Source organism: Protobothrops mucrosquamatus, unplaced genomic scaffold (genome assembly GCF_001527695.2).
Source record: "Protobothrops mucrosquamatus isolate PMUCROS unplaced genomic scaffold, P.Mucros_1.0 scaffold61, whole genome shotgun sequence".
NCBI classification, from domain to species: Eukaryota; Metazoa; Chordata; class Lepidosauria; order Squamata; family Viperidae; genus Protobothrops; species Protobothrops mucrosquamatus.
In genome coordinates this window covers 2,650,580-2,671,581 of record NW_015386440.1, presented here as the reverse complement: position 1 = coordinate 2,671,581, position 21,002 = coordinate 2,650,580, and the positions used below count along the sequence as shown (strand labels likewise).

Here is a 21,002-nt window from a genome sequence, read left to right as displayed (position 1 = left end):
GTGATCAAAAGAATGGCAAGACAACATAAAACTCCAGTTGCAAGGACTCCATTTGCATACTTGATTTGACACCACTATTTTGGTGCATTAAAAATGGGACAACAGAGGGGGCTATATGAAGAGCAGCAACATAACTTTAGTGCTTTAAGTACCAGAAACTGCACACAAGTGAGCTAGTCAGTTGAATAGAATCCATGAGACTTCATTTTTAGCTTGTTACTTGCCTTGTGATTTTAAAGCAGGAAGATCATATTGAGTAGTACATTCCCCATTTTTAAACTGATGCCTTTTAAAAAATTATGTATGTATGTCACCATTTTTCACATGATACACAAAAAACCTCAAGGACCCAGAGGGGGAACCAAGTTATGTTAATACCATTTACAAAATACCAAGGAGTCCACAGCTACCTAACACATTTACTACAGCACAGGAACCAATGAAGGTACAGTGTACAAAAACTGTAAACACAGCACAATAAATAGATAAAACAGCAGGTTCCGCACCATGCACATGATGTCATGACACTTCATCTTTATACAATCTCACTTCTTACACTCTTACTTTGTTGCAATTCTCCCTCCCCCCTGCCCCAAGTGCAAAGCATCACAAATGAATGGTTCTGTATTCAAGTAACATATATACAAGGGTATTACAAATACGCAGTATTGTACAGATAATTGCTGTCATCTTAATTTACAGGTATTGATTTTTTCCTATTAACAGTAAGAATAGAAAAACCAACGCATGAGAGATGTGCATTGCTGTCAAGTCCCCACAGCTGCCATGGAAATACAATATGCTGCATTCCATCATCCCTTGCATTCAAATTGCTACTGATGCATAGCACCTAAACAAGTTCCCAAAGATTGAAGTTTCGTTACTACAGAAACTACGTCACCTCCATTGCTACTGTATTGTCTGCTATATTGTTCAGTGCTGACTTTTCTGTTTCATGGTTTTCCCTGAAATATAAAAGTAGAGAGAACACAAATACATTGGTTGAGTATCTAAATAGGAAAAAGCCACTCTTAAAAACATGGTACAAGTGCTTATATTCCATCTTTGGAACTTCAGTGTAGCGTAATAATATTTTTCTTTCCATTTTCAAATCTGTGTTGTCTCATACTTATGGAAACACTGTGTAAAAATAAACCATTTATATTTCAAACTGAGATTCTACCAATCTAAAATAAGTATTTAATAATCAATTTATTTTTGGATGGTCAATTCAACATATTCCTAAACATCTTCAAGAAAAGAATGCTACCTGCAGATTTAATGAAGCTGGGATTGGATATAGGTAAATTAATCTAACATCATCCCCTTCAACCTCCAAATGGAGCAATAATGACAATATCAATAAAATTGATAAAAAGACAAATGTAGGATTCTTTAACTGAATCCTGAATATCTCTTAAAGAAATCAATGGAGAAATCTGGATTTTTTTTTCATTTGAGTTCCTATCTATAGCCCTGAAATTTCCAAGTAATATCCTATCCTATTATTTAATGTCAGATTTATATCCTGCTTTTTGTTCAGGGGCTGAAGGTGGTATCCACAGCACTCCCTGTTCTCATTTTTTCTGCAGAACAACCACCATGTAATGTAGTTTGATCTGAGAAAGCTCCCATGGCCAAGGATGGCCCAAGTCTCTTTGGAGCTATTCCAACAAGTTAATGATTACAGCATTACAGATTTTAATGTTGAAAATAAAAAAAGATTTTGGGGGGAAGACGATAGGCGGTAATTTTATCACATGCAATTATTATTTTCAGGGCTTGAACACATCAATCTTAATGTTGCAAGTATTATTACATACACATTTCCAAGTTGGAAGTATTAATATACTTAGAGTACCCAAAACTACAACAAAAATAGAAAAATGAAAAACAAAACTGAGAATAAGATTAAAAACATAAAAAGTGAGATTTTTTAATAAGCTTTTATAATAAATGAATAGGAGGTTCAAATTTTATTAAATGAAAGCAATGAAAATTAGAAGCTGTGAATTAATTAAGACTTTTCTAGGTGCCTTCTGTTCGGCAGCACCAAAAAGACCCCTTTTCTTTGGAAAATCAAGTTTTACAAAAGTAATCTATCCCACTTTTGATAAACTTATCATAAATGTATTCAATATTTCTAATTATAGAACTTTTTACAGAATTTTCTACTGATACTATTTTGCTTAGACATTCATAAAATTTTTCTTTTTCAACTTTTAAGAATTCAACATGACAAAGTATAAGAAAAGAACTTACCTTGGTATTGTGTCCACAGAGGATGAGGCTGGCACCTTGGGCACCTGACAGTTTGCTGCAGCCAGCTTTAAGGCAGATGATGGAACAGCATTTAGAGTCCTAGGTATGTGCCGTGCATTGAGCGTATTAATAGAGTTTGCAGTGGCAACAGATGAGGGTACACTTAATCTAATGTTGTTCCCAAACAGAACCTGAGTTGTTGGAGAATTGGCAGCAGTTAATTGGTGACTCAGTGCACTGGGGGAACTTGAAGTCTGTGTTATATTTGAAGGCTGTAACAAGGCTGAACCTGCTGTTGATGAGCTTGTATGTACAAGTGCTGTAGGCGTAGTATTACTGAAGTGTAAGCCCTTATATACTCCTGTGAAATAAGAAAAAGTCATCCCAAATGACAATAAGCAGTTATTAGTTTAAGTCTCTCTCTCTCTCACTTCCCCCACCCACATGCAATTATACTTTTTGGCACTGCAATCATTACTTCTTACCTGAGGCTTGAAGGATGCCATTCACCCCAATTCCAAGCACCACATCATCCTTCATTTTGAATCCCATGAGCTGTTCTGATGTAACCAAGGCTGAAGCAGCAAACTGAGCACTGACAGAATCCAATGTCTTGGAACTAAAACCCTTTTAAAGAAAAAATAACATCAAGCTATAAATCACACACTACAATAATGTACCGCTGAGCCCAACAATAGAAAATGGAAAAGTCACCAGTTTCAGTTAAGAGAAAGTATGGAATGTTTTTTTAAAAAAATTTCAAAACTACTCTATAGTATATAGTATAGAATGTAGGGAAGGAAATAGTACACAATCCTAATAGTACACAATCCTAACAACCACAAAAGCATGCACTAAAGATCTACTTAAAAATCCCATTTCATTTTTTTCAAGTAAATACTTGATTAGTAGCATGAGTAAGTATATACAGAACCATAAAATTAATTATTGGTATTTTCTGAATAAATAAAAAGGGTCTTTCACTGGAATTTTAAACTATAGTATCTTATATTTTTAAAACACTTAAATAAATCAAGAAACTCAGTCAAATAATATATATCGTGATTATCTGCTCTAACCCTTAGTAAGCTAATTACTAATGAGATAAAAAGCTTTATTTTCTGAAAACACTGAAGACTTTAAAATGTATAATGTAGGGATTAATCTGTAAATTTATTTGAGGGTAGAAGAGAATGCAAATGTATACAATGTAAATTAATTAGTTAGCTAGCATTCTTTAGAATATATGTATAGTGGTATCCATCAAGGCTTGCCAGCAGTAATGCAAGTTCTGTTCCTTTGGAATATGCATTCAATATTGCGATGTTGTTCACATCAAACAGACAATTCTTGTTTTCCTCCCTTACATATTTATAATGCTGAATCACCTCTTTTTCTGATACAAGGAGCAGCAGTAGTGCCATCTATACTCACCTGTAGCATCACTTCTAAACACTAGCGTATGGCTAAGATGAAGATTCAAGCGAAAGCCACTTTTCTGTTGGTTAGTTGCAAGATGTTATGGCAACAGTTGAGAATTAAAGATGACCCCTGGTGGAAAAAATGAGGAATAAATCATAATACAGGCAATTCCCTCACCTGTGAAGCGTTCGTAGAATTACTATTTGCTTTCTGTTGATGAATTTGTGCAAGCTGCTGTTTCTGCATTAGTGCCAGTTGCTGTTGATGATGCTGGTATTGTTCGGCTGTAAATGCTGAACAAAATATAAAATGAGAAAATACTTTATCAAAATATGTAGACCTAATATGTGCATTCCTTAGTTTAAAGAATTCTATAAATGCACAGGTCTTAAGCATAGTACATTTATTTAGTACTCCAGCTCTAGTGGGATTTCATACTAACTGCACTTCCAAAATAAAGCTTGGTTGTAAACCATGCAGGATTAAACATCTGAACTGCTGTTATAGAACAGCAAATTGCTGTATTATGATTACCATAGTAGCAGAATTTCTGATACTCACATCAGCTAAAATGTGTTGATAATATTGATATTTAACTGAGAATTTATATATGTATGTATATGTATGTACGTGTATTAGAATATAAATGGTGACATTGTAATAATTCAATTTCCCTCAATTAACCCACTGCGGGGGGAAATCCAGTCAATAAGAACGGAGTTGATTATGCTGATTTACAGAGGAATGAAGAAAGACTGTATTATACTATTTATTGTCTATGGAGAGTTCTAAAAATAGAAAATAGAGAAGTTTCATTGGATTTTTGTTTCACTGCATCTTAATGAAAATCTCCCTAATGCCAACTTTTAAAGTGAATTTAGACAGAAGAATAAATTATAAACTTTGTTTGTAGAATATGGCAAGTTTTCCAAATTCAATTTGTTTTAAATACAAAAGTTTACTTTACTTTATTAGGTATTACTTTAAACTTCCTGACAGAAAATTAAAACTTATAATCTACTTTTTAATTTCATACATGACAGCACAATACAGATTTCATGCCAAGTTTCAAAAACAGATTACTTATGCATCATTTTGTATTGCACTAATCAATACACATAAAATGAACTAAGAGATGGTAGAGAAAGAATATGTAATAATGCAACACATTGGTGTACCATAGACATTTGATTAACTTAAACCTTCATAAATACAATCCCAAGCTAATCTTCATAGGACTTTTGCCTATCTATAGGTCTAAGTGTATTCCAATGTAGAAAAATGTCAGAGTTTTTGAGTTTTATTTCCTTTCTCTCACCCCAGATATCAAGGAATGATGGTTTTTAGGCTTTAAATTGCAGCAAAAACATTTAAGTTTGAAACAGATTTGGCAGGATGCAGCCTTATTATTAATCTCTTTAAATATTGTATAACATACGATTATGCTAATGTAACTGTTTATGGTATTGACTTTTGAAATATGGAATGAAAGTCCTATACAAAAATGTTGTTAAGGATACAGTGGTGGAAGAAATTCATCAGGATAATATCTAATTCTTAATTCCATTCCACTGAACAATGTATACATAAGAAAATGTGTGTATTTGGTAGCTACAGCATATGTTTATTGGACAAAACCTAATATAAATTAACTTCCAAATAAAAAATACTTATGCAGTATTTCACATCACTGTTCACATTGGTAGCCTTTCTTCATCTGATTTCACAGCTTATATAGACTCATAAAAGAGAATAAGTAATAGGCTAACTGTACTAGTTATAACACAAAGAGTTCCTTAGATTTTTTTTTCATTTTAAATAAGTGGATTCTGATCTGTATTAAATTGCTATTGAAAAGTTTGGTTTCAAAAATGATTTTTCATGTGACAAATGAAACAATGGTTTTAGATGTGTACGCCAAAATTGTATGGAATACACAAACCTGATATATTTTTCCCCAACAAAAAACAATTGTATATGTAGGGTTTTTTTTTGTTCCAGCTCATATAAAGTCACATATATAATTTTTCAAAAAATTTCTTCCCCTAAGTGTATATGTCTGAATTTTAAAATAGTTTTTAAATGCTTGAGTCTAAATAAAATTAGGATACTTAGGTTCATTCAGGGATGCCCATCTCTGCATATATGTCTGAGGATTAGAAGTATGCAAATTGAAATGATCAGTGTTCAGGGACCCTATTGCAATGTGCACAATTAGTTGATTATGATAGTTTTAAATTGTATTAATTAATTCAATTTGTATAGTCACCCATCTCAAACCGATGATTCTAGGAATTTATTCTAATAATTTTCTTCCTATATATTTTATCTCTCAGCTACTACTAGTATATCTTTCATAAAAGGCTTTCAATTAAAACCACCTTCTATCTACATATTTTAATCTCAACATGTTAAATTTGAATCCTGCATGAAATTTGTCTCAACAAAAATGTTTACTTTTTAGACTTGTGGTTCACAATATTTTGCATTTTAAACTTTGTACAAGTAGTCCTCAACTGACAACCACAACTGAGTCCAACATTTCCGTTGCTAAGCAAGACAGTTGTTCAATGAGTTTTGTCCTGTTTTATGATTTTGCTTGCCAGTTGTTAAGTGAATCATTGCAGTTGTTAAGTTAGTAACATGGTTGTGAAGTGAGTTTGGCTTCCCCATTGACATTGCTGGTCAAAAGGTTGCAAAAGGTGATCACATTATCCTGGGACACGCAACCGTCATAACTATGAGACAAGTTGACAGATATCCAAATTTTGAGTACATAACCACGGGGATATTGCAATGTTTGTAAGTGTGAAAAACAATCGTAAGTCACTTTTTTCAATGCCATTGTAATTTTGAAAAGTCACTAAGTGAACTGTCGTAAGTTCAGGACTACCTGTTTACCAAGCTATTTCCAACATTTTGGAAGTGCTCCAAAGTTAAAACAGCTTTGTTCCAAATATGAAGTATTCTGTTCTGAACTTGAAATTTTTTTTTAGAAACATTTCAGGACAGCCCTTTGAATTTGGTTTAATTTGAAACATTGTTTTGGTACTAAACTATATAGCAGTGATGGCGAACCTTTTATTATTATTAATTTATTATTATTAATTTAATTTCTATACCGCCCTTCTCCCGCAGGACTCAGGGCGGTGCACAGCATATTAAAACAGATAGACTGAGTGCCCAAAAGCTGGCCCCGCCCCCACCCCGCCTGCCCGCAGGGCCACTCACCGCCTCCAGGGCCCGCCGCAGATCGCCTAGGCAGCCCAGCAGCGCCATGGTGGCCATGCCCTCTGCCTGCGCCCTGCAGCCTTGGCTGCGCTGCTCCACGTGGGCCACGCTCAGGGGCAACTCTCCTCCAGGGAGGCTGCTGGTGAGGAGGGGGTTGTGGGCGGAGGTGAGGCTGGGGCAACAGCATGTGTGCCCACAGAGAGGGCTCCGAGTGCCGCCTCTGGCACCCGTGCCATAGGTTCGCCACCACTGCTATATAGGGTTTAGGCAGAAGCACACATTATCACACACTAAACTATATAGGGTTTAGGCAGAAGCACACAAAATGCAGATTTTATTGGAAAAAAAAAAGCAGTGCAAATAAACACATGAAAACTGCCCTGAAGAATATGCTTGCAAAACATCTTGATTTTAAAGAATTTATAAAATCTGATTATTCTATTTGCTTTTTCTCCTATATGAATTATTTATAATTTAAATATTACAAAACCTGAGAAAATACTAATAATCCGATGTTTTTACGTAAATATTGTTCAGTTTAAAATGATTAAGAGAGTAATGATTCCTATATGTGGAAAATATTTTCCATCTATCCAATGAAGCTCATTTGGTGACTTTGGGCCAATGGTACTTTTTCAGCTCATGTGAGATTATGTCAATAACAAATCAGAAAACAATCTTTGCTAATCTAAAACTAACCTAGATCATAGAGAACAAAATGGTTTATTAAAAGTTAAGGCAGTAAATGAACTGCAGTAAATGATCTGCCTCTCGAACTGCCTCTATGAAAACACAATATAAAGGCAGTAACGTGTTTCTGGATCATTGCCTTTATCAGACTACCATAAGAAGACAGGATATTATCATGACAGCAAATGAGCTTTTGTCTTGGGCAATTAAACATCTCTTAAGTTTGTACAACCTTTCTGATCAGAATGCTACTTAAGCTTTCAGTTAAGGAATTATTTGTGCAGTGAGATCAAATAATTTATACAACTATAGAATATATACAAACATTTTAAAAGACTGCCTTAAATAGGGTGTGATCACCCTATTTGCTAAGAGGTCAGTAGGAGGACCCAGATTGTTGGGGGCAACGTGCTGACTCTGTAAAAACCGCTTAGAGAGGGTTGTAATGCACTGTGAAATGGTATATAAGTCTAAGTGCTATTGCTATTACACAGAAATTTAATCATTTGATGTGAATGATTATAAAAACTAAAGTTTAACTTCAGTGTACATTGTAAATATATACTGTTTTTAAAATTAAGATTTGGATCTCAATATTGTTCAATGTTTAAAAACATTCCTTATTTCAAGACTTTTCCTCAAATACTATGGATGGTTTTAATTCCCATTTTGTTTTCACTTTCCCATAGATAAAGGTTTCCCTCTATAATTATGTCCGATTCTAGGGAGAGATGCTCATCTGTTTCTTAGCCAAGGGAGCCAGAGTTGTCTGAACTATAAACTTCCAACCAAAGTGGTGTCTATTTATCTATTCGCATTTGCATGCTTTCGAACTGTTAGATGGCCAGGAGTTGGGAAAGGGTCTCGAACCTGGACCATCAGCTTTCCAGCTCAGAAGCTCAGTGTCTTTAGCGGCTGAGCCATCATACTCTTCTCACTTTCCAATATTCAGGCATAATTGATTGATTAAAATTTTTCTACTTGTAACCTCTGTTTACACATGGTTTTGGTAGAGAGGAGGATACTGTTCCAAAGGGGAGTTATGACAAAAAAGAAGGCTTACTTATGGAGTCTCTAAGATGCTGCTGCTTTGTTCATGAGCCTCATAGGATAAGATCTTTTTAGATCTTATAGGATGGACAGAGAAAAGTGGAGAGGTGCTGTCCCACAGATATTCAGGCCCTATATCCTGAAGGGATTTTTAGATGATCAATAGGACCTTGAATTGTACCCAGAAGTCCACGATGCAGATTAAGGAGCAGCAGTGTTACAAGAGTTTTATAAACAGCCTAGACCATAGATCAATAGGACCTTGAATTGTACCCAGAAGTCCACGATGCAGATTAAGGAGCAGCAGTGTTACAAGAGTTTTATAAACAGCCTAGACCATAGGTTGGCAACCTGCGGCTCCCAGCCTCCTCTGTCATTTGCAGAGAGAGAGAGAGAGAGCCTTCTCTCTCTCTCTGAGTGTGTGTGTGTGTGTGTGTGTGTGTGTGTGTGTGTGTAAAAGAGAGAGTGGCCTCACCTGTTCCACAAGCTGACAAGTTATTGGGCAGGGCTCCTGCCTTGGCTGTGTCTCTGCAGGAAGCAGGAGCTAGCTAGCTAGCCCAGCTATGCTGACTCAGGAATTCTGAGAGTTGAAGTCAATGAGTCATAAAAGAGCCGAGGTTGCCTATCCTTGAGCTAGCCCAATAAGAATGTGTGTCAGCTTGTTGGAGAACAGCCTGAAGCCAGCTTGCCAGGTGAGCAGAAGATCGGAGAGAGGGAGAGAGGAAAGAGAGAGAGGGGAAGAGAGGAAAGAGAGAGAGAGAGGGAGAGGAAAGCGAGAGAGAAAGAGAGGGAGAGGAAAGAGGGAGAGAGAGAAAGAGAGGGAGAGAAAAGAGAGAAAGAGAGGGGAGAGATAGAGAGAGGAAGAGGAAAGAGAGAGGGAGGAAGCGCAAGTGCCCCCCCTCTCTCTCTCACACACACACACACTGAGTGGGGGAAGAGGACTGGCAGACCAAGGGCAGAAAGAGAGAGAGAGGGAGAGACAGAGAGAGAGAGGGAGAGATAGAGAGACCCTTTTGACATCTAAAATGAAGATAACACTGCATACACACACACACACACACACCTATAATAAAGCTAAAAAAGGATATATGCAGTGTTATCTTCATTTTAAATATCAAAAGGGTTTTGCGGCTCCCAGTGTTTTGCTTTCGGTGGGAAACGGGTCCAAGTGGCTCTTTGAGTGTTTTGGGTTGCCTACCCCTGGCCTAGACTCTGAGTAGTTGGATGGCCATATACATTTTCATAAATGAATTAATAAATGATGTGTTGGGCTGTGCCCGTAACTACTCACACCAGAGCATTATGGATTAGCTAATTTCCTAGTAGTCCTCAAGGACAATCCCAGATAAAACACACAGCATTAATCTGACAAAATGACTAAGCATGAGTTTCATTAAGAAAGACCTCTTGATCCACAATGGCATGATTACAAAAACATATTCTTCCTATGACATTTTTCACTGAATAAATAGCAGTTTACTGCCACAAATGAATACAGTTCACTACAAGCTAGTATTTTATAACTTGTTTTCAATTTAGGTTGGAAAATAAACACAAACAATTTGCCATATTCAATAACATCTGCAAACTGTGGCTTTTCTGAATAATGACAAATATGAAATTGGATTGTAAAAATGGGAAGGGGAAAATTGCATAATTTGGAAGCTTTGTTTCAAGTTATATGACTGAATTGTAACATCAAAAGTCCTTACTGCAAAATGTGAGACAACCAGCCTATGAACCAGGTTTATGAAAATTGTAGAATATATTTTAAATTTTCAGAGTTTATAGTCAAATTCTAGTTTTTCTTTAGTTATAGTTTCTAATGTTTCCTAGTTATGCAAGCTATTTGTTCCAGGCAGAACAAAAAAATAACAATACAGCAGCAGGCAAACTCATTAGAGCAGGACAGGGAGCTACAATGAAGATCCGCTGAGATAAAACAAATATGTTGAAATGGTTTTCTTTGGTGGTTTAAGAGTTCTAACTTATTTTATATTCATATGAAATACTATTCCAATATCCTCAGACTTCTGTCTGGAATCAATTATGTAATTCAAACAGTGATGAAATTAGTTATAAAAATAAGCTTTGAGTCTTATATGGACTTGATGCATTATTAAAGTCATAAATAACAATTATAATAAACAAAATGATTCAACAACTGAAATGATCAAAAGTCTTAATAAAATTGCTACGGCCATTATTATATACATCTTTTTATTCATCCATGTTAGAGATGATTTCCTTGTCTTTTATTTAAAAAAAAGATATCCAGTGCTACAGAACTGTTCCAACAGAATTTAAAAGGGGTTTATATCAGTTACAGAAGATAACAAAAGACGATGACCACAATTGAAACATTACACTCTCAAGATTTACATTTGCAAATTACATATTTAACCAACACAAGTCTTAGCAACTTCTTCCAAAATTCTATAGCAATGGGCTTCGATCAAAAGGCCATATCCTTCTTAACTGTATCCCAGGTTGCTTGACTCATCAAAGTTTACAGTTTATAAATATAATTCTGAACTGCCAAAAATTTTTTCCCTCACTGTAGTCTTAAAATAATATTCCTGTTCATTTTTAGACATCATTTATAAGACTTTAAAAAAAAAACCAAGATCCTTTTACAAGAAATCAGGATAGAATTGCATCCTTTCAACATATAATGGCTTCTCAAAAACAAACAAACAAAAATTATTTGTACCATCTCTTTAACATCTGATTAAATGGGTATTTACCCTGCCAAAGGGCTGGAGAGTTTTCAGTAGTGATCTCTAAAACTTTTTGTGCTAATAAAATATAACTGATAAGTTGGTCTTTTAAACCAGCAGGACTTTTCATGATTGTGTATATCACTAAATTTTGGATTTTAAGTGTTGATGTTTTGAACATTTCAAATCAATTCCTTATTTTGCATTCTTAATATCAAATTATAAATGGTCAAAACTGATAAATATAAATAAAACAACAAAAATAAATAAGAAATGTAAGGAATGGACTCTATAAAATTCTACTAAAAATTTGAAAACAAAATGGATTGAATACAGCTATAGCATGGCATTTAAACATGCAGCATAAACATCAGCCACTACGGAAAAATATGGAAGAAATAAATAAAAATTAGGCTTTCGGCAACACTACTTTTAGAATTATATTTGTCAAAATCAACATACCAAAGTGTGCTGCACCACTGGTATCTTTACTTTGAATAGAGGTACTGCATATCTGGGTCCCAGGTTGTGCTGTGCCTGCTCGATTAACACTCTTGTGCAATTTCCTATATGAAAGTTCATCATTATCACTGTCATGTAGGGTTGGTGTCCGAGGCCTAAAATGACGCCATCTACGTGATTTGATATTGACTAGTATCTGACTGAGGTCTTTAGATAAATATCTGTCCGAGGTATTTGTTTCTGAGGTATTGGCAATTTGATTGACTGAAGAGTGTGAGGAAAGTGTTTCTGAATCCAGCTGACAGAATGCACTGTTTTTCTCTGAATATGCTCGGTCCAGGAGCACCCTAAAAATGGAAAGAAGATTACTTTTAATCATATACTAGCCAACGTGTTATTCCTATCTTCATCCAAACATTATTTTTAAACTGTTAAGAAAAAATAGCAAGGAAATTCTGTGTGAAAATATTTTTCGATCTGGCTCTTTCAACCATTGGAAAAACATTTACAAGAGGGTTATATACAATTTGAAAATTATTTGGAAGAAATGGTAAGAGCCCCTATAAAAGCCCTCTATTGCCCTTCTACTTATGTCTCTTTTTATGCTTCCACATTAGCATGAAATAAGACGCTAATACTTAAGGGATAGACTAAAACAAATTTCTTAATGGGAATTAATAATAGGCTATGGAAAAACTTGAAAGAAACCTGGTGTTTTTAAGGTATGGTAAACAGATTTTATGCTTGGCAGAGGTAAAAAAACAGTTCTTCCAAATCATTTTTAAATAAGTTCAGCCCTATTTAAGAGTTACATATAGTAGTCTTTGATTTTCAAGCACTATTGAGCCCAACATTTATTTTGCTAGTCAAGACAGTTAAGCGAGTTTTGCCCCATTTTGCAACTTTTCTTGCCAAAGTTGTTTTAAGTGAATCACTGCAGTTGTTAAGTTAGTAACATGGTTGTTAAATAAATCTGGCTTCTCCATTAACTTTATTTGTCACAAGATTGCAAAAACTGATCACATGATTCTGGGACCCTGCAACTATCATAAATACACACCAGTTGCAATGTGTCCAAATTTGAATCCCATGACCAGGAGGATACTGCAAGTCAGGTTGACAAATTCTAATCTGCTACATGAATGCTAATTTCCTACTTGAAATGAAACAGGACAATATTTGTCTATTTGAACCAAATGTCAAACCATTATAAATGGATATTGGCACATAAGTGGTTGATTGTACCTTAGGATAGATTAGGACAGCAAAACCAAAGAGCAGTCTGGATAGATGTCACTATTAAAAAAGTATACCAGAATACTAGAAGTACTTTCACTGCTCAAATGCATGCAAAGTTTACTAAAAAGTCATATTTTTTCTTTCTTTAAAAACCAATTGATCCTTATTGTGAAGGTAATACTTTATAATTTGAGGATCACAAACAAATTTAAAACGTGTGGTAATTAGACTTAATAATGTCAACCTAATAGGGACAAAAGGCTAAGATAGTTAGAGAATGATTATTCTGAAAGATCCAGTTTGAATTAAGATAAAAAAAGAGCCCTCATCCTTTTAGATCTAGAAAAATAATCCAGGCTTTAAAAAGTAAACATAAATACAGATAGTCCTTGACTTACAACCTTTCTTTAATGACTGTTCAAAGTTACAAGAACACTGAAAAAATAACTTATGACAGTTTTCACACTTCAACCAAAGTCAATAGGGAAGCCAGATTCACTTAATAACTAACTCAACAAGTGCAGCAATTCACTTAACAACTGTGGCAAGAAAGATCATAAAATAGGGCAAAATTCACATAACTGTCTCACTTAGTAAAAGGAATTTTGGACTCAATTGTGTTTATAAGTCGAGGACTATCTGTACTTAAAATATTTTAGAAATTACATCACTATGCGCAAAAGATGGTGTATTCTTCTTACAAGCTTCTAAATTGAAACAATTTTGAATGTGATGACAGGAAAGTAAATTATGGAGACTTGTCAAGATTTCATTGCAAAATATGAACAATGCTATACTAGAAATGCTAAAATATATATACTTCTTTCCAAGTTGTGGTGCATCTGCAGTAGTAGCAATGTAAAATACTTTTATACCTAATTTTTATAAAGAAAAGCACTGCTGAAGGTTCCAGATTAGCTGGATAATATTCTTTAAGTAAAATAATTTATTACATACTAAAATTAATGTGTTACAAAACACATGATAAAAGAATCCAGACAAGATATGATTAAATTACTATTTTGCCACAGAATCTTTGTAGTAAAAATTACTAATGTAATTTAATGTTGATTTTTATATAGTCTATAGAAAAAAAGTTTGTTGTTAGTTGCGAAGTTGTGTCCGACCCATTGTGACCCCCATAGAAAACGTTCCTCCAGGCCTTCCTGTCCTCTACCATCTTCTGGAGTCCATTTAAGCTCATGCCTACTGCTTCAGTGACTCCATCCAGCCACCTCATTCTCTGTCGTCCCCTTCTTCTATTGCCCTCAATCTTTCCCAGCATTAAGCTCTTCTCCAGTGAGTCCTTCCTTCTCATTAGGTGGCCAAAGTACTTGAGTTTCAACTTCAGGATCTGGCCTTCTAAAGAGCACTCAGGGTTGATCTCCTCTAGGACTGACTGGTTTGATTGCCTTGCAGTCCAGGGGACTCGCAGGAGTCTTCTCCAGCACCATAGTTCAAAGGCCTCAATTCTTTGGCGCTCAGCCTTTCTTATGGTCCAACTTTCACAGCCATACATTGCAACTGGGAAAACCAGGGCCTTGACTATATGCACTTTTGTTGGCAGGGTGATGTCTCTGCTTTTTAGTATGCTGTCTAGATTTGCCATAGCTTTCCTCCCCAGGAGCAAGCGTCTTTTAATTTCTTGGCTGCAGTCCCCATCTGTGGTGATCTTGGAGCCCAGGAAGATAAAATCTGTCACTACCTCCATTTCTTCCCCATCTATTTGCCAGGAATTGAGAGGGCCAGATCCATGATCTTGGTTTTCTTAATGTTGAGTTTCAAGCCCACTTTTGCACTCTCCTTCTTCACCCACATCAAGAGGCTCTTTACTCCCTCTTCACTTTCTGCCATTAGAGTGGTATCATCTGCATATCTTAGGTTGTTGATATTTCTCCCGGCAATCTTAATTCCAACTTTTGATTCATCTAGCCCTGCCTTTCTCATGATGTGCTCTGCGTGTAAGTTAAATAGACAGGGCAACAGTATATAGCCTTGCTGGACTCCTTTCCCAATTTTGAACCAATCAGTGGTTCTGTGTCCAGTTCTCACTGTTGCTTCTTGACCGCATATAGGTTTCTCAAGAGACACATAAGATGGTCTGGTACTCCCATCTCTTTAAGAACTTGCCACAATTTGTTGTGATCCACACAATCAAAGGCTTTAGCATAGTCAATGAAGCAGAAGTAGATGTTTTTCTGGAACTTCCTACCTTTCTCCATGATCCAGCGTATGTTGGCAATTTGATCTCTAGTTCCTCTGCCTCTTCGAAATCCTGCCTGTACTTCTGGAAGTTCTCGATCCACATAATGCTGGAGTCTAGCTTGTAGGATTTTAAGCATAACTTTACTTGCATGTGAAATGAGTGCAATGGTGCATAGTTCGAACATTCTTTGGCATTGCCTTTCTTTGAAATTGGAATGTAAACTGATCTTTTCCAATCCTGTGGCCACTGTTGAGTTTTCCAAATTTGCTGGCAAATTGAGTGTAGCACTTTTACTGCATTTAAGATTTTGAATAGCTCAGCTGGAATACTATCACCTCCACTAGCTTTGTTGTTGCTCAGATTTCCTAAGGCCCATTTCACTTCACATTCTAGGATGTCTGGCTCGAGGTCAGTGACCACCCCATCGTGGTTATCAGGGATGTTAAGCTCGTTCTTGTATAGTTCTTCTGTGTAATTTTGCCACCTCTTCTTAATTTCTTCTGCCTCTGTTAGGTCCCTGCCATTTTGATCCTTTATCATGCCCATCTTTGCATGAAATGTTCCCTTCATATCTCCAATTTTCTTGAAGAGATCTCTGGTTCTCCCTATTCTATTGTTATGCCCATGGAAATCATTTTATGAGAAATCAAGCTGTTTCAAAGCCTACCTATACGTTTTCTGGTTATATAGATAAACAAAGATGATCTTAGAAGACCCTCAACGTGTGTACACCTTTAAGCAGAAGATGCACAGATCCACAGGGAAGAACCTATTCTCAAGAAGTATGAACTACCATACCTAAAACTTCCATACCCAAGAACTATCATAGATTTCAGGGTCTTCTTCCCATTATTTTCTGATACTTACACAGTGCAATGACATACAAAATATAGTTAGTGCTAGCCTTTAAATCAAGGATTTAAAGGGGAAAAGAGAAGAAGAAAAGTCACAATAAAGCTTTTTATAACAGAAGGGAGAAGACCATAATCAAGTCAAAGATATAGATTAAGAATACGGACATCTAATTAAAATTTATGTACTAATTTAAGTAACTGAGCAAACATGTTACAACTACATTTCAAAATGTACATCTCATACACAATATGGTATTATTGTAGTTTTAAAATAAATAAGCCTACCTTCCACCACGTCCAACCCGTCTACGTGAAAACCCAATGCACCTTTGCGGCCTAGTAAGGGTGGTTAAGCAATATCTATAACGCTCATCTCCTAACGTTCCCCCTTTAGGAGTACTCCAAGGCCAGTCACCAGTTTGGTCTAAACAAGGCTTTGAAAAGAAATATTTGAAAAGGGTTAAAACAAAAATTTAATTAATATAAGTGTAAAAATATACTACTATACAAATTCAAGACTTACAGCATAATACTGACAGCCTGCTTTCCTACGGAAAGCAAATGGCCCATCAGGATCATTTTCTTCCTCAGCTTCAGAAGAACCAGAAAAGACCTTTAAGAAGAAAGCAGTAGATAAGAAAAAGGAGGCAAGAATATTTTTTCTCCCTGAACCAAAGGACTGTAGATGCCATACTTGAGAAAGAGGATCTTCATCAGAGCTGGGAAAGTCATACTGATTCATATCTTTAGCATTAAAGATTGGCAGTGAAGCAGGAATTGTCTGCTGAGAAGCATTAGCAGCCGATGAAGGTACAATTTTAGGCTTCTTCTCATATTTTCTCTTCGGCCGTATAGCATCGGCTTTCTCTTGCTGCATGAAGAGAAAATGCATTAATAGTTTTATGTAACTTGATACATCTTAACCATTAGGACAGGGGTAGGCAATCTTGGCTCTTTTATGACTTGTGGACTTCAACTCCCAGAATTCCTGAGCCAGCATGGTTGGCTCAGGAATTCTGGGAGTTGAAGTCCATGAATCATAAAAGAGCCAAGGTTGCCTACCCCTGCATTAGGAGAAGCTGTAGGTTTTAGAAGATTCTTTTTTAAATGCACCATTATGATGAGAGGGAAAGAGGAATCAAGTTGACGGTAAATCATGGTTGATTTTATGAATATTTCTAATAAGAATTATTTTATTTTTTTCAACTTCACAATCAAAACCATAAAACTACCTGGGATTTAAGCAAAGGTCTGTTTGCTTAGATTTTCAAGATCAACCAGGATTAATTCATAGGAAACTTTAACATAATGGACTATCAAAATTGCTTACCACAGTGGTAAGTGGTAGCTACCTAGAGTTATCTTGAAGTCTTTTGGAATGAAATTAAGAACTTACATGGTTTAAGCATATTTATGGCATAAAATTACAAATAACATTTTTTTTCAAATAAGTAGTATCTATAATCATGGATGGATGAATGGATAGATAGATAGTCAGAGTTACCTTGTTTATTTTAAATTCTTTCAATTCCATATTTTCCTGATGTTTAAACTGAGTGCTATTAGGAACTATTCCAACAGGAATTGTATAGGTAGGCTTCATAGGCTGTCGATGTACCATTACTTCAGACATGATCTCTCCATTATAATCACCCAACTTATATCTGGAAAGTAAAAAAAAAGTTTTAATTTACTAGAACTAATGTTAAAGTCAGGCACAAGAAATCAAGAGCCAGGATAGAATTCAAAAGTACTACAAATTTATTCCATGCTACCTATACACAAGAATCAGGTCTACTAAAGGCCAAGATAAGAGTCAATGGAATTCACATGGGGGCTAGACTTGAAAGTCTCTGGTGATAGCACAACTCCAAACTGATGATATATTTGACTCCACCCTTGGGCCCAGCCTGGTCATCTCCTACAGTTAAGTTTATATACTTAATGGTTGTATCTTTATTCTCTCGAGAACCTACTTCAGCATTTCCCTATCTGGGCAATCTCCAGATACATGGAATTTATTTCCAGAATTTCCCATCAGCGTGGACATTGTTGACAATCCAGGAGTTCAAATTTTTTACTGGAAACTGCCCATGCTGAGAACTACTGATTTAGAAGCAAGTGTTACATCAAGTCTTAAGAAGAAACATTTCATTACAGAAATACTCAGAATATACATTCTGAAACGATGACTGCAGTAAGCATGCAAAACCTTTCAAATCTGAAGTGTTCCAAGGTCAACATATATCTTTTCAGTTTGGGAAAAAATATCACTTTCAAAAAGAGCTGGTCTAACTTCACAGTTGTTTTAATGCTGCTTTCAACTTGACAAAAGCATTCTAAGCTTGAAACAACCAAAGATTTTAGAATATTAAATGTTATACACCTCAGATAATAGTGAGAATATTTTGTCAATATTTTCAATTTAAAAGTGTAATAGATCTTTAATAGTATTATTTAAAGCAAATAAGACTTACTTTACTTTGGTCATTTCTAGTATTATCATGAATTTTATAAATATTAAAATGAATCATTCTCAGCATCTTTGTTTAATAGAGAATTTATTGTATTTTAAAAAATATTTTAATACAGCGGCCTCCAACCTTTTGGGCACCAGGGACCAGTCCCGTGGAGAGAGGTTTTTCTACGGTATGGAGCTGTGGTTTAGTGTGCTGCCTGCATCCCACGGATGTGGCTTTGCTTGTTTGCACAGCCCAGTTTCTAGCATGCCGTGGACCAGTGCCGGTCCAATGACTGGAGGTTGGGGACCTGTTTTAATACATCTCAAATCAAGCAATATGCTCACTTTAGAATGAAAAACAATTCTCCCCTGCAAATTATTATATGCCTTTAATTTATGTAATTTCAGATAGATGCCTAAAGTTGATTGATTTCAAAATTGCAAAGGACATCCTTCCTGTGATACTAACTTATACTAAACCAAGTTAACTTATCTGCTACCTCAATAAGGTGGGGTCCAATTGCCACTGCCTCTCAAGGACTTCGAGAGGAATATTTCCAGTCCTATTTGGAGGCAACAGGATTGAATGTAAGACATCACGACTTGTCAAACTCTAATAATCCTTTTCTCCAAAACAGCAAGATTTGCCAACAATAACCAAAAAGCTGTTTGATAATCTAAAACACTGCTTTTATCCCCATACCCACATATTTGGTGATAAGTACTACATACAAAAGTGGAATAAAAATCTATTACAATTTCATAAAATATTATCTATTTGCCAATTTAATAAACTGCTTATTTAATAATAATAATTTGAAAGCAAAATTGAACTGTTTTACCTCTTTTCCATAATTTCCAATGTTAAATGCAGCAATTCTCTCTTGCTTTTTTCCCTTCTCTTTATCATCTCTAGAATTGTTACTGCACGACTCAGATCCCGCCTCAGTTTAAGCATTTTTTCATAAGAAGCTTCATCATTCTTTCGATTCTGCAAAATGTGGTAAATGTAGAAATGAAACATATTTTAGACACCAAAATATTAAATATTTTCAGTCCTGATTGTTGTGAATATTTATTTTTCAAACACAAATCTGAAATATTTATTTATAAAGACTCTTATGTTCAAAACAAAGAATTGCAATATTACAGTACAAAAAGGCAATAGCCAAACTAATAATTGTAGATTAATAATTTATAATTATTAACAATGCTCACAATAATCCCAGATACAATGAAGTTACAACTTTTTAGTCCACAAATGTTCTTTGGAATTGCCATGCTTTTAAGAGCTTCGTAATCATCTATAGCAGTAGTTCTCAACCTTCCTAATGCCGCGACCCTTTAATACAGTTCATGTTGTGGTGACCCCCAACCCCCCATCCAGCTGGCCAGGGAGGGGGGCAGGAAGGCCACTCCGCTGGCTCCGCCCAGCCTGGTTGGAGAAGTGCCATTCCTCTCCCTCTTTCTCTTTCCTCTCTCTCTTTCTCTCTTTCCTTGTTTCTCTTTCCTCTCTCTCTTTCTCTTTCCTCTCTCTCTTCTCTTTCTTTCCTCTCTCTCTCTCTCCCTCTTTCCTCTCTTTTTCTCTTTCCTCTTCCCCTCTCTCTCTTACGGCAGCATCGTCGGGGGTCCCCACCGCCCCCGGCCCGGCCACATCCTCAGCCGAACGGGTGGGGAGGGGGAGGAGGACGGGAGGTAGCGGCTCCGGTGGCGGCAGCACGGCTGCATCGTCGTGTGTCCCCGCCGCCCCCGGCCGCCACCCCTGCCAGGACTCTGCGCTGTCCGGCCTCACCCTCTGCCCATCGATGGAGCCGCAGTGGGGACAGTACCTGCCCGAGCCGCCTGGGAGGCAGCAGGAGGAAGAAGAGGAGGAGGGTGAGGAAGCAGCCGCCCCAGCTGGGACTCCGCGCTGCCCGGCCTTCCCCTCCGCCCATCGATGGAGCCGCGGTGGGGGCTGGTGCCGCGCGGCCCCTGCCAGCCCCTCTGCTCCCCCCTAGGCACCCCTCTTGTCCCGGCACCCGCCTGAGCTGCCTGGGGGGCAGCAGGAAGAAGGGGAGGAGGAAGAGGAGGGCAAGGAAGCCGCCGCCAGTGCCGGGCCCCAGGAGGAGGCTCTCCTCTCCTACCATTGCTGCATCTCCTTCTTCCTTCCCGGCAGCCTGGACTCCGGCGCGCCTTCCCGGCCAGTGGGGCCAATAGTCGGGCTGGCTGGGGATCGTAGGGGCTGGTATCCCTTGGGCCGTGGCTTGCGGGAGGGCTGGCCCGCTCAGCAGAGCCTCCAGCGGGCCGCTCCCAGCAGGGACCCATTTCCCCACCCCCTCCTTGGGAGCATGCATAAGTCAAATGGGGTAGGATCAACTCATCTCATGCCAAACTGCCCAATTCTATAGGATCCATATGTTCACTTT

The 21,002-nt window shown here is 36.9% G+C and overlaps 1 protein-coding gene across 1 annotated transcript in view; it reads right to left on the bottom strand.

The window, feature by feature from the left end:
* Nucleotides 1-407: 407 nt before the first annotated feature.
* Nucleotides 408-21,002, bottom strand: part of EPC1 (enhancer of polycomb homolog 1) — a 42,086-nt gene continuing 21,491 nt past the window's right edge. The window contains exons 5-14 of the mRNA XM_015812024.1: nucleotides 19,440-19,588; nucleotides 17,641-17,800; nucleotides 16,831-17,007; nucleotides 16,660-16,749; nucleotides 16,422-16,570; nucleotides 11,838-12,184; nucleotides 3,862-3,977; nucleotides 2,748-2,889; nucleotides 2,263-2,623; nucleotides 408-965 (exon numbers count right to left, since the gene is read on the bottom strand). Coding sequence (XP_015667510.1) covers nucleotides 893-965; nucleotides 2,263-2,623; nucleotides 2,748-2,889; nucleotides 3,862-3,977; nucleotides 11,838-12,184; nucleotides 16,422-16,570; nucleotides 16,660-16,749; nucleotides 16,831-17,007; nucleotides 17,641-17,800; nucleotides 19,440-19,588 — 1,764 coding nt within the window. The 3' untranslated portion in view covers nucleotides 408-892. The remainder of the gene's footprint in view (nucleotides 966-2,262; nucleotides 2,624-2,747; nucleotides 2,890-3,861; nucleotides 3,978-11,837; nucleotides 12,185-16,421; nucleotides 16,571-16,659; nucleotides 16,750-16,830; nucleotides 17,008-17,640; nucleotides 17,801-19,439; nucleotides 19,589-21,002) is intronic.